The sequence below is a fragment of the Coffea eugenioides genome, chromosome 10 (genome assembly GCF_003713205.1).
Source record: "Coffea eugenioides isolate CCC68of chromosome 10, Ceug_1.0, whole genome shotgun sequence".
Classification (NCBI taxonomy): Eukaryota; Viridiplantae; Streptophyta; class Magnoliopsida; order Gentianales; family Rubiaceae; genus Coffea; species Coffea eugenioides.
In genome coordinates, this window is record NC_040044.1 from 1,054,295 (window position 1) to 1,073,337 (window position 19,043).

The 19,043-nt window shown below is 34.2% G+C and overlaps 1 protein-coding gene across 1 annotated transcript; it reads left to right on the forward strand.

Annotated features, from left to right (window-relative positions):
- Positions 1–4,898: 4,898 nt before the first annotated feature.
- LOC113748998 (synaptotagmin-2) lies at positions 4,899–11,444 on the forward strand. The gene is made up of 13 exons (XM_027292615.1): positions 4,899–5,001; positions 5,091–5,399; positions 6,119–6,217; positions 6,307–6,357; positions 6,439–6,562; positions 7,522–7,640; positions 7,823–7,924; positions 8,427–8,501; positions 9,066–9,142; positions 9,240–9,486; positions 9,901–10,251; positions 10,393–10,524; positions 10,947–11,444. Exons 2-13 carry the CDS (start codon positions 5,289–5,291, stop codon positions 11,076–11,078), a joined length of 1,620 nt encoding a protein of 539 aa, XP_027148416.1. The 5' UTR covers positions 4,899–5,001; positions 5,091–5,288; the 3' UTR covers positions 11,079–11,444.
- The last annotated feature ends 7,599 nt before the right edge of the window (positions 11,445–19,043 follow it).

The window sequence follows — 19,043 nt, forward strand, 5'->3', positions numbered from 1 at the left end:
ATAGATAGCCCGTCATCAAAGAGAACTACCCACCCCTTTCTTCTCTGCACTCCCACGTGCTTCTGTGCCTTTTTCTGTGTTGAATGCCGGGGAGAAAGTAATTTTAAACTATGGATGGTTGGGTTTGCGCAATTTGTCGACGCTCAGAGATTATATACCATCACTATTATATATTCATATTTCGTGGTTGAAGGTGGACAAAATTCTTATCATGTACGCCACAGTCCACCACCAACTCGAAGTGTAAGTTTAAACATCTATATATGGCCAGCTTTTGTAGCGGTCATATAAATCAAACACGGAGAAACAGTTGTTATGAACTAAATATTCAGTCATTATATATATATAGTTCAAAGCCGATAGATCATTAACATTGCAACATGATTATGACCATATAAGAGTAACTTAGTGGCGGAGCTAAGACCTAGGGTGAGAAGGTGCAACTGCATCTACTATCAAGTAATGTAAGGCTAGCAGGTTTGTTTGGACAGAGTATTATTTGAAATAATTACTGTAGCATTTTTGTGATGTGATATATGGGAGATAAAAAGGTGGTTGGGAATATGAAAAGGTAGATTGAGAAATGTGTTTATGATGCAAGTGAAATATTATTTGAAAAAACCTGCTATCCAAAACATTTTAGTCATAGATGAAGTTGGTTGAAATTTCAAAACAACTACCTTTATAATGTGGGACAACGTACAACACAATGCAAAAGCGTCTAGTAACTTATATAATATGCATTATATACGTTATTAGCAATTAGTTTGATTGACAAGCTAAATCCTAATCCTTTTGAGAATTATGTAGTCAATAATATAATGAAATTCCCATATATGTTTTTCCATGGAAAAAGAAATTAGAATTTAGCATTTTCACTCCATTTATTAATTAGTTAAATAATGAATACTAGTATTTCACAAAATGATATGTTTAATTTAGTCAACTATCAAATTACAAAGCATTTAATACCAAAAATGAGTAACGCAATTACAAATTATCCAACGTTCAACTAACAATTCAGCAAGTCAGCAAAACATATTTTACTTTTCAAAGTATATCTGAAAATTTTCCAAAGGAGTGATCCGCCGTGTAAAAATAAAATATGAAAAGGTGATGTCAGTTTGGTAATAACCACGTTTGGCCACCGACCAATTTGATTAAATCCAGCGTCCCTTTAAATGTGGTGCTATATTCTATGTATATCATTGTTGGTTGGAGATGGAGCATCAGTCAGTGGTAGAGATTGGCCATAATAAAGGCTTAAATAATTTTCCAATAAAGTAGTAAGAGTAGTTTAACACGTCTCTAGCATCTCGACCAAAGATATTTCGATGCTTCATAATAATTGTTAGGGTGCAATCTCGAATGATTGGCTTCCTTAACATATGATGCATTTATTGATCACGGTCACATGGAACTGCTGATTTGTGGTGGGCTAGTAGGGCACCCTTCATATCATATCAAGGAAATGAAAATTATTTTATATAAATTAGTAGAAGAAAGAAAAGCTCAAACCGTGTGGCAAGTGGCAACATGATATTGGTAATTGTTTATTCAATTTCTTCCTCTAAAACGGGGCGGATGCATTGAGTAGTACGAGAGAATGACGTGTAAGTGAGAGATTTGGATTCGAAATTGTTCACTTATATAATAAATTAAAAAATTTCTTCCTCTAGAAGCAATTAATCGGCTGTAGAAACAAAAAAAAAAATCAGCTTATGGTATGTGTTTTTTTAGTTGTTTGTCTAAATATTTAGTGTAGTCATTTTAAAAAATTATTAGCGTTTGTAAAAAATACACAATGTGTTTTTTTTTAATGTTTACCTAAAATTTTAGTGTAATTGTTTTCAAAAATTATTAGTGTTCATCAAAAAATACCAATTTTTCACGACACTCCCTTCCCTTGCTCTCTCCTCTCAACCCTTCTCCACCATTCACCATCCACCGTTCACCACTAACACCTATCACCACCACAACCACTTCTGCCATCCCCTTCTCCTCTTTCTCCCTTGTCTCAATTTTATTGGCCTCAACTCAGGAAAATATTTAGGTTGTGTTTGGATTGCATTTTCCATGATTTTTCATGGAAAAATTACTGTAGCGATTTGATGTATGTGAGGGAAAAAGGTAATAGGGAAATGTGATCACGGAAAACAACGTAATTTTCCGACGAAAAATCGCAATCCAAACAAGGCCTTAGATTTCAGCCTCGTCCAAAATTCACAACAAAGGGCCCGTTAAGGCTCACTTTAGTTTCTTTTATAACGAGGTTAATATAGTTTGGACTCAATCATATAATCATAATTAATTACACAAAGTCATAGAACATTTGAGTTTGTCTCCTCCTGATTTTATTCATCGCTCTAAAAATCATTAGTAACTAACAGTTAAGTTTCTCCACAGAATAAAGTCCGCCTCCTGTTATAGGCCATATTGGAGCAAGACACATGCTATCTTTCACTAAAAGTGATTGAGACAATTTTTGACATCAACGTTAGGATTCGTTAGATTATTTTACGACCATAATCAGATTATCTTAGATTTTTTTTTTTGACTAAGAATAATTTAGGGAAAAGGGATTAGAATTGCAATTATCTTTTGTTTTGAGCTAATAGTTCAAATTGAAAAATAAATTGCACATATGTACTGATCTTTATGAATTTTAATCTGCTCTGTCAAATAATAATAAACATGTTAATTTGCATTATGAAAGAATAAGACAAATCAACATATATTAGGTTGAAAATCAGCTAGAAAATGGAAAATGGTAATTGGCGAATAGTAATACATTCATTCTTTAAAAATGTAGAAGTGATCCCAAAAAATATGTGTTATCAAAAAGAGTACCACCAGTGGTCACCAACAATCAGTACAACTTTTCCTAGCAAAATGGCTGAGTTCTGCTGTACCTTCACCTCCTCTTTGATGGCAAAAATAAAAATGGAAAAGAGTATCCTTTCCCATTTTTTAATCTTATAGAAGCCCAACACTGCTGTTCGCTTGTATTAAACCCAAGATGAGAAGGTCACGCCCACACATGCATGAGATCGCGGTCTGCTTGGTTTCGCATCTGGGCCCTGTGGAGATGCTTCTAAGTGGTGATTGTGATTTGCCCTTTCTTCCGCAATTCAAAATTGTACTGCCCACATCCTAAATCCAGGCCCTCATTATCTTCTTCTTCTTTTTTTTTTTGGTTTTTAATAAAAACATAATATAGTTTCATTGATGAAACCTACGCTAACCTCGTTATTCGTCTCTTGATTATGGAAAAAATGAATTTTTGCGTCAGAATTGCAAGTGATCATTTGGAAATTTATAATAACGAGATATAAGAAGCAACAGCTAAAATCAGTTGCTTTCATGCAACTGCGGGGTTCTCACTCGAAGCCCTGTTTGGCACTTGAGTTTTTTACCAAATTTGTCTGCTATAAGTTTTTTAAAAATTTTAACTACAGCAATCTCAAAAAATTTCTCAAAATTTTTAAGTTATACACTTCAAAATATTCAAAAATTTACACACTTCAAAAAAATTTTTAAAAACTTCTACAGTTAGTTACAGTAAAATTTTAGACAAACACTAAAAAATCTCATTTGCCAGACGGAGCCTTGAGTATGACCACCGCAACTAGAAAGAAATCCCTCTATCAGTTTCTTGGGCACGCTGACCCCCGCCTACAGTACTAAACATTTTGGCGTTTTTTGTTGAATCCAAAATGAATTATGAGCGAAAATTATGCAATTCATGACTTGACTTTGCTGGATTCCACTAATCACTATGCTCATCAATATTTTTCTTATTATCCTATTTCTGCGGACAAAGAGATTGGACAAAAAATGCGATTTGGTTGATGAAGTAAACATATAGCAGCCACTGCAAGTATTCGAACAACTCACGCAACCAACCACCATTTCGTTATTAGTTTCATACGCCAATTCAACTCGTTGTTCTGTGTGGTGTTACTCCAGAAATTTAGACGAATAAAAATATGGATTAGAGTTAGCGAAATTTAATTGCAATATAAAAATATGGATTAATTTTTCCTGCACTGACAGTGTATTATATGATGCTGTTAGTTTTGGATGAATGACAATTATGTAAAATTTAAATTTGAAATTCAGTTTTTTATACATGTGTGTCATAGATCTAATATTGATAGTGTTTACACTGCTAACATATATAACGTGTACTCTAAAGGGCATACTTGTACATGAGAGATTGGCCTAATTGATCCACTCCTTCATCCAAAATCCATAACTTAAGTTTTATTATTTAGGGAAAAAATTATAACTACTGAATTTAACACGCACGGTTACTTATTCTATGGAAAGTTTTGATGAATGTTGTAAGAATACAATTAATTATTCCAGCATTGAATTCTTTACTGTCGTCCCATTATAATTTATGCCCTAAAATGTTTTTCAATCAGAGCATATATATGGATCCTAGTTTTGGATTGACAAGAAAGAAAGAGGACATCGCTGTACTTCGACAAATTGCCAAGTCAGGAATCCAGAGGACTTCAAACTTCCGTGTCTAACATTTTTATTATCTCCAATAGTATTGGGAAGAAGTTCAATCAAGAAAGTGGCAGGCCGGTAGCTACTAACATCAATTCAAATTTGCTCATATCTTTTGTGATTAATCATTACCCAATAAAAGAATTTTGAACGAGAAATATCAAAGTAAAACACACCAGTCACGTTATCCTCGTTTTGTAGATACACGTACCTCAGGGGCCCCTCTCAAGTCTTACCCAAATTAAGCAGTGATTACAAGATATTTCCGAATCATTAGACCAAAATACCCTCATGCAGAGGCAATTAAGGCAGCGGAAGCTTTACCGACAAGTACGAGTGGCACGCGCTTGAATTGTTCTCTAGCAGAGCCGTTATGTGTGGATCAAATGGGTAGTTGAGGCATAGATTATAGATGGGACATCCGCATTTATGTCTTTTCCAGATACTGAATATTTCCTTGCTAAAGATCTTCCGCATAATGTAAGTGTAACGCCTATCATAGCCAAAGGCTCTTGGCCTCCTCTTTTGTTGGTTAACTTTCTGCTAAAGTTTTGGTTTTTCCTTTCCAGTATTTTCAAAGTTGATCCCAGCAGCCCAAAAGTTTGTTTGTCATGCAATTCTTGGAATTGGGTCGTAGAAAGGTTTCACCTTCTGTAAAACCGGAGTGCTAATGATGAACATTTAGGCTTTCTGGCTGACCCTTTTGTTCCCTTGTGAGGATTATTGTGGTGGCAATTTGAGGTGATTTAAAAGCAAGGTTTTTAGAAATGGCTATAATCAGTACAATTATGGGTGTTTTTGGGTTTGGAATCGGAATCACCATTGGGCTTGTGATCGGATATTTTCTCTTCATCTACGTCCAACCAACTGATGTCAAGGTCAGTTGTTATGATTATTATTTTTTAATCTGTTGATGTTCTGTATTTTCGTGCCTACTTTGATATTTAATACGTATCCTTTTACCTTATTTCGTATGCAAATTCTGTAGTATGAGTTCTAAATGGTAAATGAAGTTGTATGGTAGTTATTCCCACTTCGCTGCAAATGAACTGAGTTTCTTCTTAAGTTTATGAGGAAGAACGTACTTATCCTTGCTTTTCTATCTTCTATACTTACGAAGGAAATTCAAAAAGTGTCATGCTGGGGCAGAGTGGGAATATAAAGGATTCATTGGTTCTGTTTTCTTGATTTCTTGTTAACATTCACGTTTAACGACCACTCCTTTGGTGTACTATAGCTGCCTGAAATTTAAGCTGCATTCCCTTTTTTTTTTCCCTCTTTTTTGGGGTGTAGTCATTAGTGTGGGGAAAGCCCTTTGACATTTTTTGCTTGTATTTCCTACCTTGATTTGTACTTGTTCACTCCAATAGAAGTTTCCTCTAACGAAATTGAATTAACATTTGAGTTTGGGAAAAGCCACTTTCTCTTAGAAACTGCATAATAGGTTTCTGAAAATTAAGTAGAGATACTCAATATTTTGCAAGTTAAAGCAGGCAATGTAATGAGATGATCATGTGAATGAGTTTCTCTTGTTTTCTGATTTAAGCAAAGATTAAATGAGTGTACAATTATTCAATTTGGATTGTATGTTCTTCAGGATCCTGATATCCGGCCCTTGGTTGAGCAAGAAACTCAAAATCTCCAGAAGATGCTACCAGAAATACCCCTTTGGGTAAAAAATCCAGATTATGATCGTGTAGGCACTGCTCCAGATATCATAATTTTGGGTTCTTGCCGTGTAAAGCATGAACAAAATACTCATCTTATTTAACTCATTTTTTTCAGCTTGATTGGCTCAACAAATTTATTGAAACTATGTGGCCTTATTTGGATAAGGTTTGTGCTTACTTGAATGTTGACGATGTATTACTTTTTTTTTTTCCATTCCTGAGTGTGTTGATCAACAAAGATTCTCAGGCTATTTGCAAGACTGCAAAGAAAACAGCGGAGCCCATCATAGCCGAACAGATACCAAAGTACAAAATTGAATCGGTTCAGTTTGAAGCACTGACTTTGGGCTGTCTGCCTCCTACATTTCAAGGTTGAGCTTCTCCTTTTTTCCCTGCTGCTTGCAGGACAAACTCATGTAGTGTATTATCTTGTTTTGGTTGGCTTTCAAGTGATATTCTTCAAAGATGCATATCTTTGTCAATTGAAGTTTAATTGTTACTAGTGTTCAATGCACACCCTATGTGTGCAAATTTAAAAAAAAAAATTAATGAGCAGTTATTAAAAGATTTGATTGGGTTGGGTGTAATGTGATTTTTTTTTTGTGTTGTTAAAAAAATTATTTGTGGTTATCGGAGATTTCTATTATTTAGTGGGAGGATAAATAAGGAAAAACAAAAAGTGACAAAAAAAAAGTTTACACCCCTTCCTCTCCCTTTATACATAGTAAGATAAGTATGGTGATCTAAGAGGACATGTTTAAAGCCATAGAGCTATTGGCATCTCATTCAGGTGATATTCTTCTGAGTGTTGCAGCAATGTAAGTAATTTTTTTGCTTGATTCTAGTCAAAGCTGAAAATTTGTTAATGCTGATTGAAATTGGACTTCTGTTACTTGTGAAGCTTAGCTTTTAGTTCCTTGTGACATTTTCTGAAGAAATATTGTCCATTGCTGAATTCTTTGAGCAGTGAATAATTTTGGGATCCACGTGTTTGATGACAATTTGGCTGTCCATATTCAGCAGTTTTGAGGTTAAAATCTTATGATTGCTGGATATGAGTAATGTAGGACTTTAGCCTTCATGAACAGTGAGGATATATAGTTCACCAGTTTGTGCGGGTGCATAATCCACTGAAATTAGAAAAGTAATGTATCACATTAAACCTCCTGTTGGATCATCCATTGATTTGCTTAGTCTTTTGCCCCTCTAACTGTCCTCTTAGCTGCTTATGCTGGTGTGAATTGTCAAGAAAATTACTGTGCCCAAAGTCCAAAATTCCTTTTATTCTTAACAATGATCAACTTTTTCATATATGGTGCTTCTCTTGCAGGCATGAAAGTATATTCCACTGAAGAGAAAGAATTGATTATGGAACCGGCCTTGAAATGGGCTGGTAATCCTAACATAACTGTTGTTGTCAAGGCATTTGGATTGCGAGCAACCGTTCAGGTATTGGCTAATTTCTCTATTCTTTGGATAGAGAAAATGTTAAGAGCAGTCCTCTGGGTTCTAATGTTGTGAAGATTGCTATATTTAGATTAATAGTTATTTTCTGTCTTGCAACATGCTTAGCTTTCTTCCCCCTTTTTCTCTTGATTGTAAACATTTTTTTCCTTTTTTGAGTACTTCAGGTGCTTGACTTGCAAGTATTTGCCTCTCCACGTATCACACTGAAGCCACTTGTTCCAAGCTTCCCTTGTTTTGCGAAGATATTAGTTTCTCTGATGGAAAAGGTGAACGTCAAATGGATGGACTTTGTTTTCTTCATTAAAATATTTTCAAAATGGATAATTCTTTCTGCTGTTTCTTTTGCCTTGAAACTGGAGTATTTGTTCTCAGAATCCCTTGCTGTGCAGAAACTTATTTTCACGGTAAAGGCAAGTGTTAGATATGTGACTTGATTTTTATGCCTATATCTTTGAAAACGGATACTGATCTTTACCAGAGTTGGGAACTATCGTTCTTCTGCTGTGAATCGCACTTTCTGAAGTTCATAAATAATACAAGCTATCCTAAGAAGCAGACTGCTCTATATGTATAGCTGAGCACCATTTGCAAGTTAGAAATAGATATCTCTGTTGAAGTCAAATTGTGTGCCACTCATATGGTGACTAAGGAATGTCATTTCTTTCATTCAAAAGATTCTGATAATCTTCTTGAAATGCTGAAATTATTTATTTTCAGACCATAAAGTTGTCTTCTTATCCCCCCGCCCCCCAACCTCCCATTTTGCAGCCTCACGTTGACTTTGGATTGAAACTGTTGGGGGCTGATGCTATGTCCATTCCTGGTCTGTACAGGTTTGTTCAGGTATAATTTCTATTCTGCATTTTGTTTCTTTATCTTACTCTCCTCAATGAACTAGTTTTCAATGTTAATTTTGATATGGCTTATATGGCATGGCTTTTCAGTGAAGCTTATGCAGCTGATGCTAATATGTCCACTAAAAAATTACTGTTAATAAGTGATTGTGAAGATGGGCTCATTAGCATAGAGTTTCTGTCCTCATCATGTGTATGTTTCTTCATTCCTTCAGATTTTGATTGCTGAGACAACTAGTTTGTTTAGGAACTTAACTAGTTTAACCTCTTGTTAACTCCTCTGTTGCATTCCTTCTGCTTTGAGGCTTTATTCTCCTCCAACTCCACATATCAGTCATAGCTGTAAATATTGTTTGTGTTTTACCTTTGCAATTGTTATGCCATGGCTAAGCCAATATTTATCCTTTTTTTTTTAAAGTGTAGAATTTTGTATAAACTCACTGCTACACCTATACCTTTAGATATTTCCAAAATATTGCAGCGTGGTTGTTGCGTGTATTTTACTCGTAACTCAGGCTGTTTGCATGACATTTCTGTCATATTTTTACTCCAGGAGCTTATTAAAGATCAGGTTGCAAATATGTATCTGTGGCCAAAAACACTAGAAGTACAAGTACTGGATCCTGCTAAGTAAGTCTATAATCTTTTGATGAATTTTATTTAAAAAACATCCATCTACAGATGGTCCTACCATCTGATAATGCTTATTACATCTCCAATTTAACAGAGCAATGAAGAAACCGGTTGGAATCCTTACGGTGAAGGTGTTGAGGGCAATGAAGCTTAAGAAGAAAGATCTTTTGGGTGCTTCAGACCCTTATGTGAAGCTAAAACTTAGTGAAGACAAACTTCCTGCGAAGAAGACAACTGTGAAACAGAAGAACTTGAATCCTGAATGGAATGAAGAATTTAACTTTGTTGTGAAGGATCCACAATCTCAAGTTCTGGATGTTTCTGTCTACGATTGGGAACAGGTATTTTCCTACAATTGCATCATAAATATTACGTCAGTTACCTTTTGTTTTTTTTTTTTTTGAGCTTGATGGGGGGTTTATTTTTTCTAGGAGTAATTATATTAGTATCACCAAAGAAATGCAAATTACTCTACTGTTTAGCGCCCTGTGTTTTACATAAACCGTGCCAATTACCTTCGCTTCAAAAGGATGCATGAGGACTTGTGTGGTTTTCTAAACTGATGTAATTTGTATTGTTCAACAGGAGGATACTGAGCACATTTTAAATTTGTTGTGAAAGTGTTTTTAAGTTTATTCCTCCTTGCAGAGAGATTGTTTTGCTGCCCTACTCATTGCCTAAACAACATAAGATTTGCTTTATGTTCAATTTGCTCCTCGTGTTTGTGTAACTCTCAGCCAATTTATCCTACATAGGTTGGCGTCCATGACAAGATGGGAATAAATGTCGTCCCTCTGAAGGAGCTTACACCTGATGAGCCAAAAGTTGTGACGCTTGATCTTCTCAAGAATCTGAACCCGGATGATCCTCAAAATGAGAAGTCACGGGGGCAGCTTGTTCTTGAAGTGCTCTACAAACCATTCAAGGACGATGAGATGCCGGATGACATTGAAGACTCAAATTCAATACAAAAGGCTCCAGAAGGAACTCCTGAGAGTGGTGGTCTGCTCGTAGTTATAGTCCATGAAGCTCAAGATTTGGAAGGGAAGCATCATACAAATCCATCTGTAAGGTTGCTTTTTAGGGGCGAGGAGAGAAGAACCAAGGTAAGCTGTAATCTATATTATTACTATTGATAGAATAAAAGTTGGCACATTGAGAAGAAAACAACTAGAAGCTTTTTGCAACCAAGAGCTTCTTTCTGCAATTGCAATGATTGTTACTTGTGGATGGATCCGTTGTTGCAGCCAGTGAAGAAAAATAGAGATCCAAGGTGGGAAGAGGAGTTCCAATTTATGTTGGATGAACCACCCACTGATGACAGGATTCATGTGGAAGTTGTTAGCACTTCATCAAGGATGGGTCTGCTTCATCCCAAGGTAGCAATTATCATGTTGGGCATAAATATGTTCTTTCTTATTATGAGTCATGGAAAGCAATGCTGAAGAGCTATTGATCAAGACTAAATGTACTGTGTTGTTATCTAGAGATTGGGATGTTGCTCAGATTAGTTTTCTTCCAACTACTATTTTAAGTTGATTCCAAATGTTTACTAATTGCTCCTCAATGTCCTAAGTAATTGGTTTCAAATTACAAAAATTTATTTGCTTGCATTATCAACACATTTTTTAATCACCATTTTATCTCGCATACATCATATCAGAAAAGTGCTGCAGTAATTTTTTTTTTTTTTTTAAAAAAATCTATCCCAAATAATCTACTATCCAAACACACTAATTAATATTCAATTTGTGTGCTGATCAGAAGAAACTAACCATTTACCTTTTTATTTTCCTTGTAGGAAATTCTTGGTTATGTGGATATATATCTCGCAGATGTTGTCAGCAATAAGCGTATGAACGAGAGATACCACCTCATTGACTCGAAAAATGGTCGTATTCAGATTGAACTGCAATGGAGAACTTCAGGTTGAGATGCTACTATATTATCACTACTGTATCGTATCGCCTTGCACGACCTCTCTCTCTCTCTCTCTCTCTCTCTCTCTGTTTGCCTGCATGGTATGCCCAAGTGCAATAAAAGTTTTGTTTGCCTGCATGGTATGCCCAAGTGCAAAACTTTTATTTAGTTGTCCAATTTGTCAATAGATCTAGACCCCTTTTTTTTTTTTCCCTGTTTTCATGACAGTAGTAACTTCTGGCATTTACATCAGTGTAAATGTATGCAAATCGCTCTGACAATCGAGTTACCCTTCAAGCTTCTCTCACTTTTGTAACACATATATATGATATGATGGATTGCAATTTATGATATGGTATACAAGAAGGTTTTTAGCGGATTCAAGTTTTGATTTACATGAAAAACGGGAACAATAAACATCTAACTGCTAATTCGCAGTACTTCAGATTAGTTTTACTTGTACACTACGTGATCGGGCATTTGCTGTTCCGGTGACCGTACAAGTATTGGATTCTTTTCCTGTCTTTTTAGTTCGAATTTGGATATGGATCCAGTTTTTATTCTCAGGTCCGCATTTGTGTACTTTCTATAGCCAAGCTGGTAGAAAAGTTTTTCATAATATATTTCGGAGTTTAATCTGACATAAAAGAATTTGATTTGTTAGGAAGAAACTAAAAACAAAGACAACAGTCACTAATCACTAGGCTATGGTGGGCTTTCAAGGCTTCAACAACATACAGTATTAGATTAGATTCTCAGGAAGATCCAACTGAGCTTGGATGTGACCCGTTACTTAAAGGTGCTAGCTACCCTGCCCTAGCTAGCCCTACCGCCCCCTTTTAAATTGCAATCCAATCTGATTGGACTCGAGCAGCGATATTCTTCTTTCTTGTCCAACATCATTGCAAACTTCCAAGGCAGGCTGGCAGGCCCGGACCGGGATTAACATTGAACACCGGGCTCCGGCTCTGGGCCTCTGCCACCTGTCTTGTCTATCATCTATTCTCTCTATGAGATCAGATCAATCGTCTCAAGCTGGCCATGAGACTATGAGAGGTTCGCATATTGCCAAATTCAGCGTATAGGTCATCCCGCTGCCCCTACTACTCCAGCTAGCATTTCATCCAACTCTTTCGGTCCGTTTCCAAGTAAACGTATTTTTTTCCCACCTTAAAAAAGATCATCACACTTGTCATAATTGCCAGGAAATACACCAATTGGTAAATGGTTTCTGCTAGCATTTTGTTAGGATTTTAAATTATACTAAAACATCCGTGCAAAAGTTCAAGAGGTGCATCATGTGTGACGGATGTTCATTCACATTTTGAAAAAATCGTTTAAAAGTTCACTCGTATTTCGTTAAATAAATTTTTTATTTTTTTATTTTTAAAATGATAATTTTAGATGTCTTATAAAATTAAGTAAATAAAATTTTATCATAACCTAGATTATTCAATTATTTTTACCCTATATTCATTAAGTGATCCATACATGACCCTTTTTTTAGGAATAAAATGGCTAGTTCCTATTTATGGTTAAACAAATAACCCGATTTATATTCATTTTTGCTCCTAAGAAAGTAGAATATGATCTGAATTACATTCATTTTTTTCCTTAAAAAAAAAGCTGAAATCTAATCCAATCTATATTTATTTTTATTACTAATAAAGTAGAATATGACTTTTTTGTACATGAAAATTAATTACATGTAGGTTACATGATGATTTCGGGTTAAATTTGATTGACTTGAATTTGTACAAGATGTAAATATATTATTTTAAAAATGAAACATGAAAAAATTCATTTCATAAAATGTGATGGATATTGTTAACGATTTTTCCTCATATTTTTGCATTCTGTGTGAAGTAAAAATTATTTGGAATTATTTACTATAATATTATTTGAGATATTTATGCAAGCGAAATATGTTTTTCACTATGTGATGCATATGTAAAAACGGTGGAGGCAGAGAAAAAGATGAAGACTGTATATTACGCAGAATAAAAAAAGGTAGCGAGAAGACTTGCCAAATACCTTTGCAATTGTAACCCTTACAAAAAGTGTACTTCAAGGCTAATCTATATCTATATAAATTTGAGAAGGGATTTTTAGGAACAAGCCTCCACAAGCCTTCCCACTCTCAACTCTATTTTCCTAGCATTTCACATTTATCTTATTTCGTAAAAAATATCATGAGCACATTACATCCCCACGTTTCCCTCAAATAAGGAGTTAACTTCAACTAACACTCCCACGTCCCCTCAAACAAAAATTTAACTTCCACTTACATTAAAACTCTAACACTCCCACGTTCCTTCAAATAAAAATTTAACTTCCACTTACATTAAAACTGTTTCCACTTACCCGTGCGTCAGATCTATATCCATCTTAACTCCCACTATCTCACTCCCACTATCCCACTATCTTAACTCATATTTTTGTATTTATTTTAATACATAAAAAAGTAGTGAGTTATAATCCACCTTATCACCAATCAATATTCCTACTATCCCACTATCACCTTATTACCAATCAATATTCTCACTATCTCACTCCCACTATCCCACTATCTTAATTCATCCTACAATTACTCCTCTCTCTCAGTTTCTTATTTGTTTTAGGTTCTCTATTGATTTTGTAAATGTATTGATTTTGTTTCTTTTGTGAGCAGTAGTGAAAGATATTATGTGCAGAGACTACAGCAGAAATCAACCTTCTTGCGGCCGACTTAATTTTCCAGGTCAGTCCCCTCTGCCTTTTAAGTATGTTTTGCTTTTGCTTTATTTTTTGTCATGAATGATATTGCATTGATTTTCTGATCATCTATCCCACTATCTTAATTCATCCTACAATTACTCCTCTCTCTCAGTTTCTTATTTGTTTTAGGTTCTCTATTGATTTTGTAAATGTATTGATTTTGTTTCTTTTGTGAGCAGTAGTGAAAGATATTATGTGCAGAGACTACAGCAGAAATCAACCTTCTTGCGGCCGACTTAATTTTCCAGGTCAGTCCCCTCTGCCTTTTAAGTATGTTTTGCTTTTGCTTTATTTTTTGTCATGAATGATATTGCATTGATTTTCTGATCATCCATTATTTCTGAAAATTTTTTACAAAATCTTATGAACGGTTGTTTGCTTATTGTTACACTGTAAAGCAAAAATAAAAAGGTATTGCTTGCTTTATATAATTGCGGATGGTATAGATTCATGATTGAGGGTTCTACTATTTCTAACATAAATTGTATATTATAAAAATTTATTTGTTTGTATTACTGAAATTTTTTAATTATTTTTTATTGCACATTTATCACATAAAATAGGTGTTACGATAGTTATTTTCATAATTTTATTCCAAAAATGATCGTGCATGAAATAAAAAAAAAGATTTTTTGATAATTAAAAAAAATAATTAAAAATAGTTTATAATTGGAGAAAAATAATTCAGATACTACTAATAACTAAGGCACTATACGCCCATTATTAAAATTGGATTAATTTTTAATTTCGTCAGAAATCCTTTTGGCAAAATTGCATTATAGCCTTTCTTTTCTTTATCAACAATGACAATTACAACTACGTAATTCATCTATCTAACAACAGCACAATTCAACTCATGGAATAAATAGTTCATTGCTTAAAGTACTTAAATGAAAGGTTAGAGTCAAGTCCTACTTAACACCTGCAAGTAATATATTACAATTAGAAAAAAGAAAATGATTCAAGAGGAGCAAAAAACTCACCAAGCCCCTGACATATGTGCAATCGTCAAGGCACTTTTGAGCATTTAAAACTGCATTCCTTAGTTCAGGTAACCACTTCTCTGTAATTGTTTTCATTTGATTACAATGCAATTCTATTAAATTCTATTGATGCTATTTCTATATTAATTATTGTATTTTTTTGGTTAACAGTTCTCATACAATGTATCACTATTTACACATAAAATAAATACATAAACTATTGATTTTTAATTTAATATATATTTTATTTCTAGATCAAAGAAATGAAAAATCTAACTATTCTCAAGATCGCCAGGCATCCACATCACCAATGATTTTGCGTGATCATGGTAAATATACAGTTTCTTATATCATCATACTCATCTTACATACACATTTTTTGGCTGCACTATCTTGCTAAATCAACTATAGATACAATACAATACAATTGTATTACAATTGTTCGATTACAATACAATTGTATTACATTCTATTGATGCTATTTATAGACAACTTAGCAATTTATTTTATAGATTACCAATTACTACATGTACCAAAATATTTTTATATAGGGATTACTTCATTAACTATGGGTGCTAATAACAATTCAATTGGTGCGTATTTTTCATTTGATTATAACACAATTGTATTAAATTCTATTGATGCTATTCTATATTAACTATTGTATTTTTTTGTTAACAATTCTCATACAATTATAAAAAAAATTCTCATACAACTGAAAAAAGACGGTTCTTGAATGATATATACATTCTATTATATTTCAAACTATTGTTAAACAGATATTATATTTTAATTTTATTGGTAAAATTTTTTCACCTTTATTTGTTCACCATTTTATTTTTTTTTCAATAATGTCAGCACCGTGCATAGCACGGGTATTCCCACTAGTGTATATAAACTGTTCAGTTCTAAATTGAAAAAAACACACACACACACACACACACAACAAACGATTACAAAAGATCATTTCAAAGCTTGCAATGGTTCTACCAGGTGGATGCTAGACTTTACAAGCGACGTGTCGAAGAGTGGGGAGGACAACGGGAAAGTCATGGGCGGGCCGAGAGTGCAGGGATGATGAGAAATTTTTTTTTTCGCATGTTTTAAATGGAATGGGGCCGGGGACGATAGCCCCGCCCTAATCCCTTCCGGCCTCCACTACTAATATATATATATATATATATATATATATATATATCATAATTTGTATGATAAAATGATTATTTGATTATTTTAATTTACTTGAATTTTTACATATTGTAAGTTATTTATCAAAAATTAAAAATGAATATGATGATTGTAAGTTTAAATTTATTATATACTTTATAGATACACGTCAATAATATGTACATATCTGTTATAATTTCAGAACTAAAAAAATCATAATTTCTATGATAAAATGATATTTTGGTTAATTTTAATTTACTTTTTTTTCACATATTGTAAATCGTTTAAACAAATATGATGATTAGAAGTTAATTGCTATTAAAAGTTGAGAAATTAATTAAAAAGATCAAATGATTTTTAATATTGAATTTACCTTGAATATTTAGTTAAGAGCCTAAAATTTTTTTTTACACCATTGTTATTAATGTTATATATAAAAAAATAGTGTCAAGGTAAACAATAAAAAAAAATTTAAATAGCTATGAAACACCTGCAGAAGTATAGGATGAGACGAGGATGGAGAGAATGACAGAGGGAATGGCCCCTTTGTCATCCTTAATAGAGAGACGATTCTTCTTTGACATCACCCCCAAATATAAAATCTCAGTCATCCAATTTGAGCGCATTCCATAATCTTTATTCCAAATCACTCTACTCTATCCTAATTAATTGTTATTGCAAAATCCAAACACTGACAGGCCGGAAAAAAAAAAGAAAAAAAAGAAGACAGGTGGTAAGCTTTATGTGAGAATATGAATTTGTTCCCCTCAGCTAGTGGACTAATGTTGCAGAAAAATGGAATAAATTCTGCCTTTATCTTCACAATTTCTACGGCTTCCAAATTCTCTTTAGCTATTGAGAAGCATTCTGACCCACTAACTACTCTCCATTATGGTAGCATAAAGTTGAAAATGCACTTTACTCGAACAGTTGAAATGCCGCAGTATCTCTTTGTTTATACATTTTTTCAGTCCACGCCCGAATGACAGTGGTCCAACATTAATCCATCTTCTTTCTTATCAGGCTTAAAAACTGGTAAGCCGCTTTATGCCCGCTCCGTCAACTTTGATAGGTAATTCGTATCGTGAGCTCTAAAAGTTAAAAAATGACAAGAATAAGGGCAATGAATATTTTTTTGGTCAATTATCACCGCGTACATCTACTTTTATTCTAGTTTATTCTAAAAGAATGACCCAACTGGATCAACGAGAATTGACAGGAACTAAACTATCATTGAATCATACGGGTACATTACGCACCCCATATGAAAAAGTACTGTAGCACTGTTTTGATATGACGTATGTGATACAAAAAAATTATTGAAAAATGTGTTGATGATTCAAGCAAATCAGTGTGTGTAAATAAAGTGAATTAATTGGCAATCCAAACACACTTATATTAGTAACAACATGATGGGAGACAAATTTGAACTCTTGATCTCTTATCCCACAAAAACATGTGACGTGCAACTGCTCTAATCGTAGTTGATATTTTTTTAGTATACATTTTGTTATTCTAAATCATTTCATGATTGATTTAGCAAGATAAAATAGTCAGTAGAAAGATATGATTGAATGTCCAAATATGACAATATCAAGCATGCATGATTCGTTATTCACATAATAGTAGTATGCAAATGTTTGGATAAAGGATTATGGAAAATTTTTTACAAATAATATGTAATATATATATGGTATATGTGAAATAAAAAATAATTAAAATTTATTTATAATAATTCGATTTTTTTTTTTTTGACAAATAATGGTCCATCCAAGCAAACCAAGGCTATTAGATCAGGTGAGTGCATACATTGCTGTTGCTGATCGAGAAAGAAAAATTTATGTAGTGTTTGATTTGATGGGGGAAGGAAATAGTACAAGCTTTTAGTAAGAAAATGGTGTCCTTCGGGCTATGAAACTAAGAAGACGGAGGAATGGGCCCCAAGGCGAGAGGTAGGAACTGAACTAGGAAACAAAGAGAGTAGACTTTTCAGTCGCAGCCAAAATAAAAATTGGAGTCAGAGTAAAGGGTCCGTGTCTGTTCGGGTAAAGACAGAGACAGTCTTTGATGGATCTGGATCTGGATTGGCCCTTGCTTGCACCCCAACTACGCTCCGAAATACCCATTTGGCTTTTCTCATCTTCCAACTTCAGTTCCCTCGTAAAAAGCACACGACTCTACCGACGCATTAACTCCCCATTGACCCACACCCGAAACCGACCGCTGCGACTGGATATTCCGATCGTCCACCATCGAAACCTCCATAGGCGGCTGCATCACTGGTTCAACCGGCACCTTGACGACTGAGTGAACCTTTGTCGGCGTCTGGACGGTTACGGTTGAAATTTCGCTATGGTGGCACAATTATTCGTACGAATTGATTGAAAAACACATTTAATCATAAATATAAATATAAAAATTCTTTTAATAAAAAAGATGGACTATCACTTAGTAATTTGTATTTATCGTAAATCACGTATGTATGTCACTTAGTCCCTCGGGTTAGAGCACCTGGTCTTGAGGTAGTCATCAGGTTCTAAGATCCAGGGTTCGAACTTCTCTTAACGCCTGGATATTCTTGAGGGACAGGCGGGGTACTTCAGGTTCAGGTGCAGGATGATTAGTTCGGTAAAGTTAAAAATAAAAAAAGTATATATATATATATATATAACAATCATAAAAATTCTATCAAAAGCTAACTATGCCTATCCCTCCCAACAATGAAAAATAATTATTCAGTCCCAACCAAAAAAAAAAACCCAGTACATGAAACGAAATTCACCTAATGTTAATTTACACTAAGTCACAGTGAGTGTATTTGGATAGTAAGAATGCGTCAAAATCACAACTGCACCTACTCTAAACCTGCAATATTCCATATTCCCATCTTCCTAATTACGTTATGTCTTAGTGTTGTCCACGAGTTATTCTGGTGCAATTACAACAGGTACACTCCATGGTCGGCAGACTCCGTCAACACAAGTAACGTTGATGAATCGCTACGCCGTAAACTGGTGTCAACTTAGCAAGAATCCCAGAAGCCAATGGACTACTACTTGTACCTTTTTTTT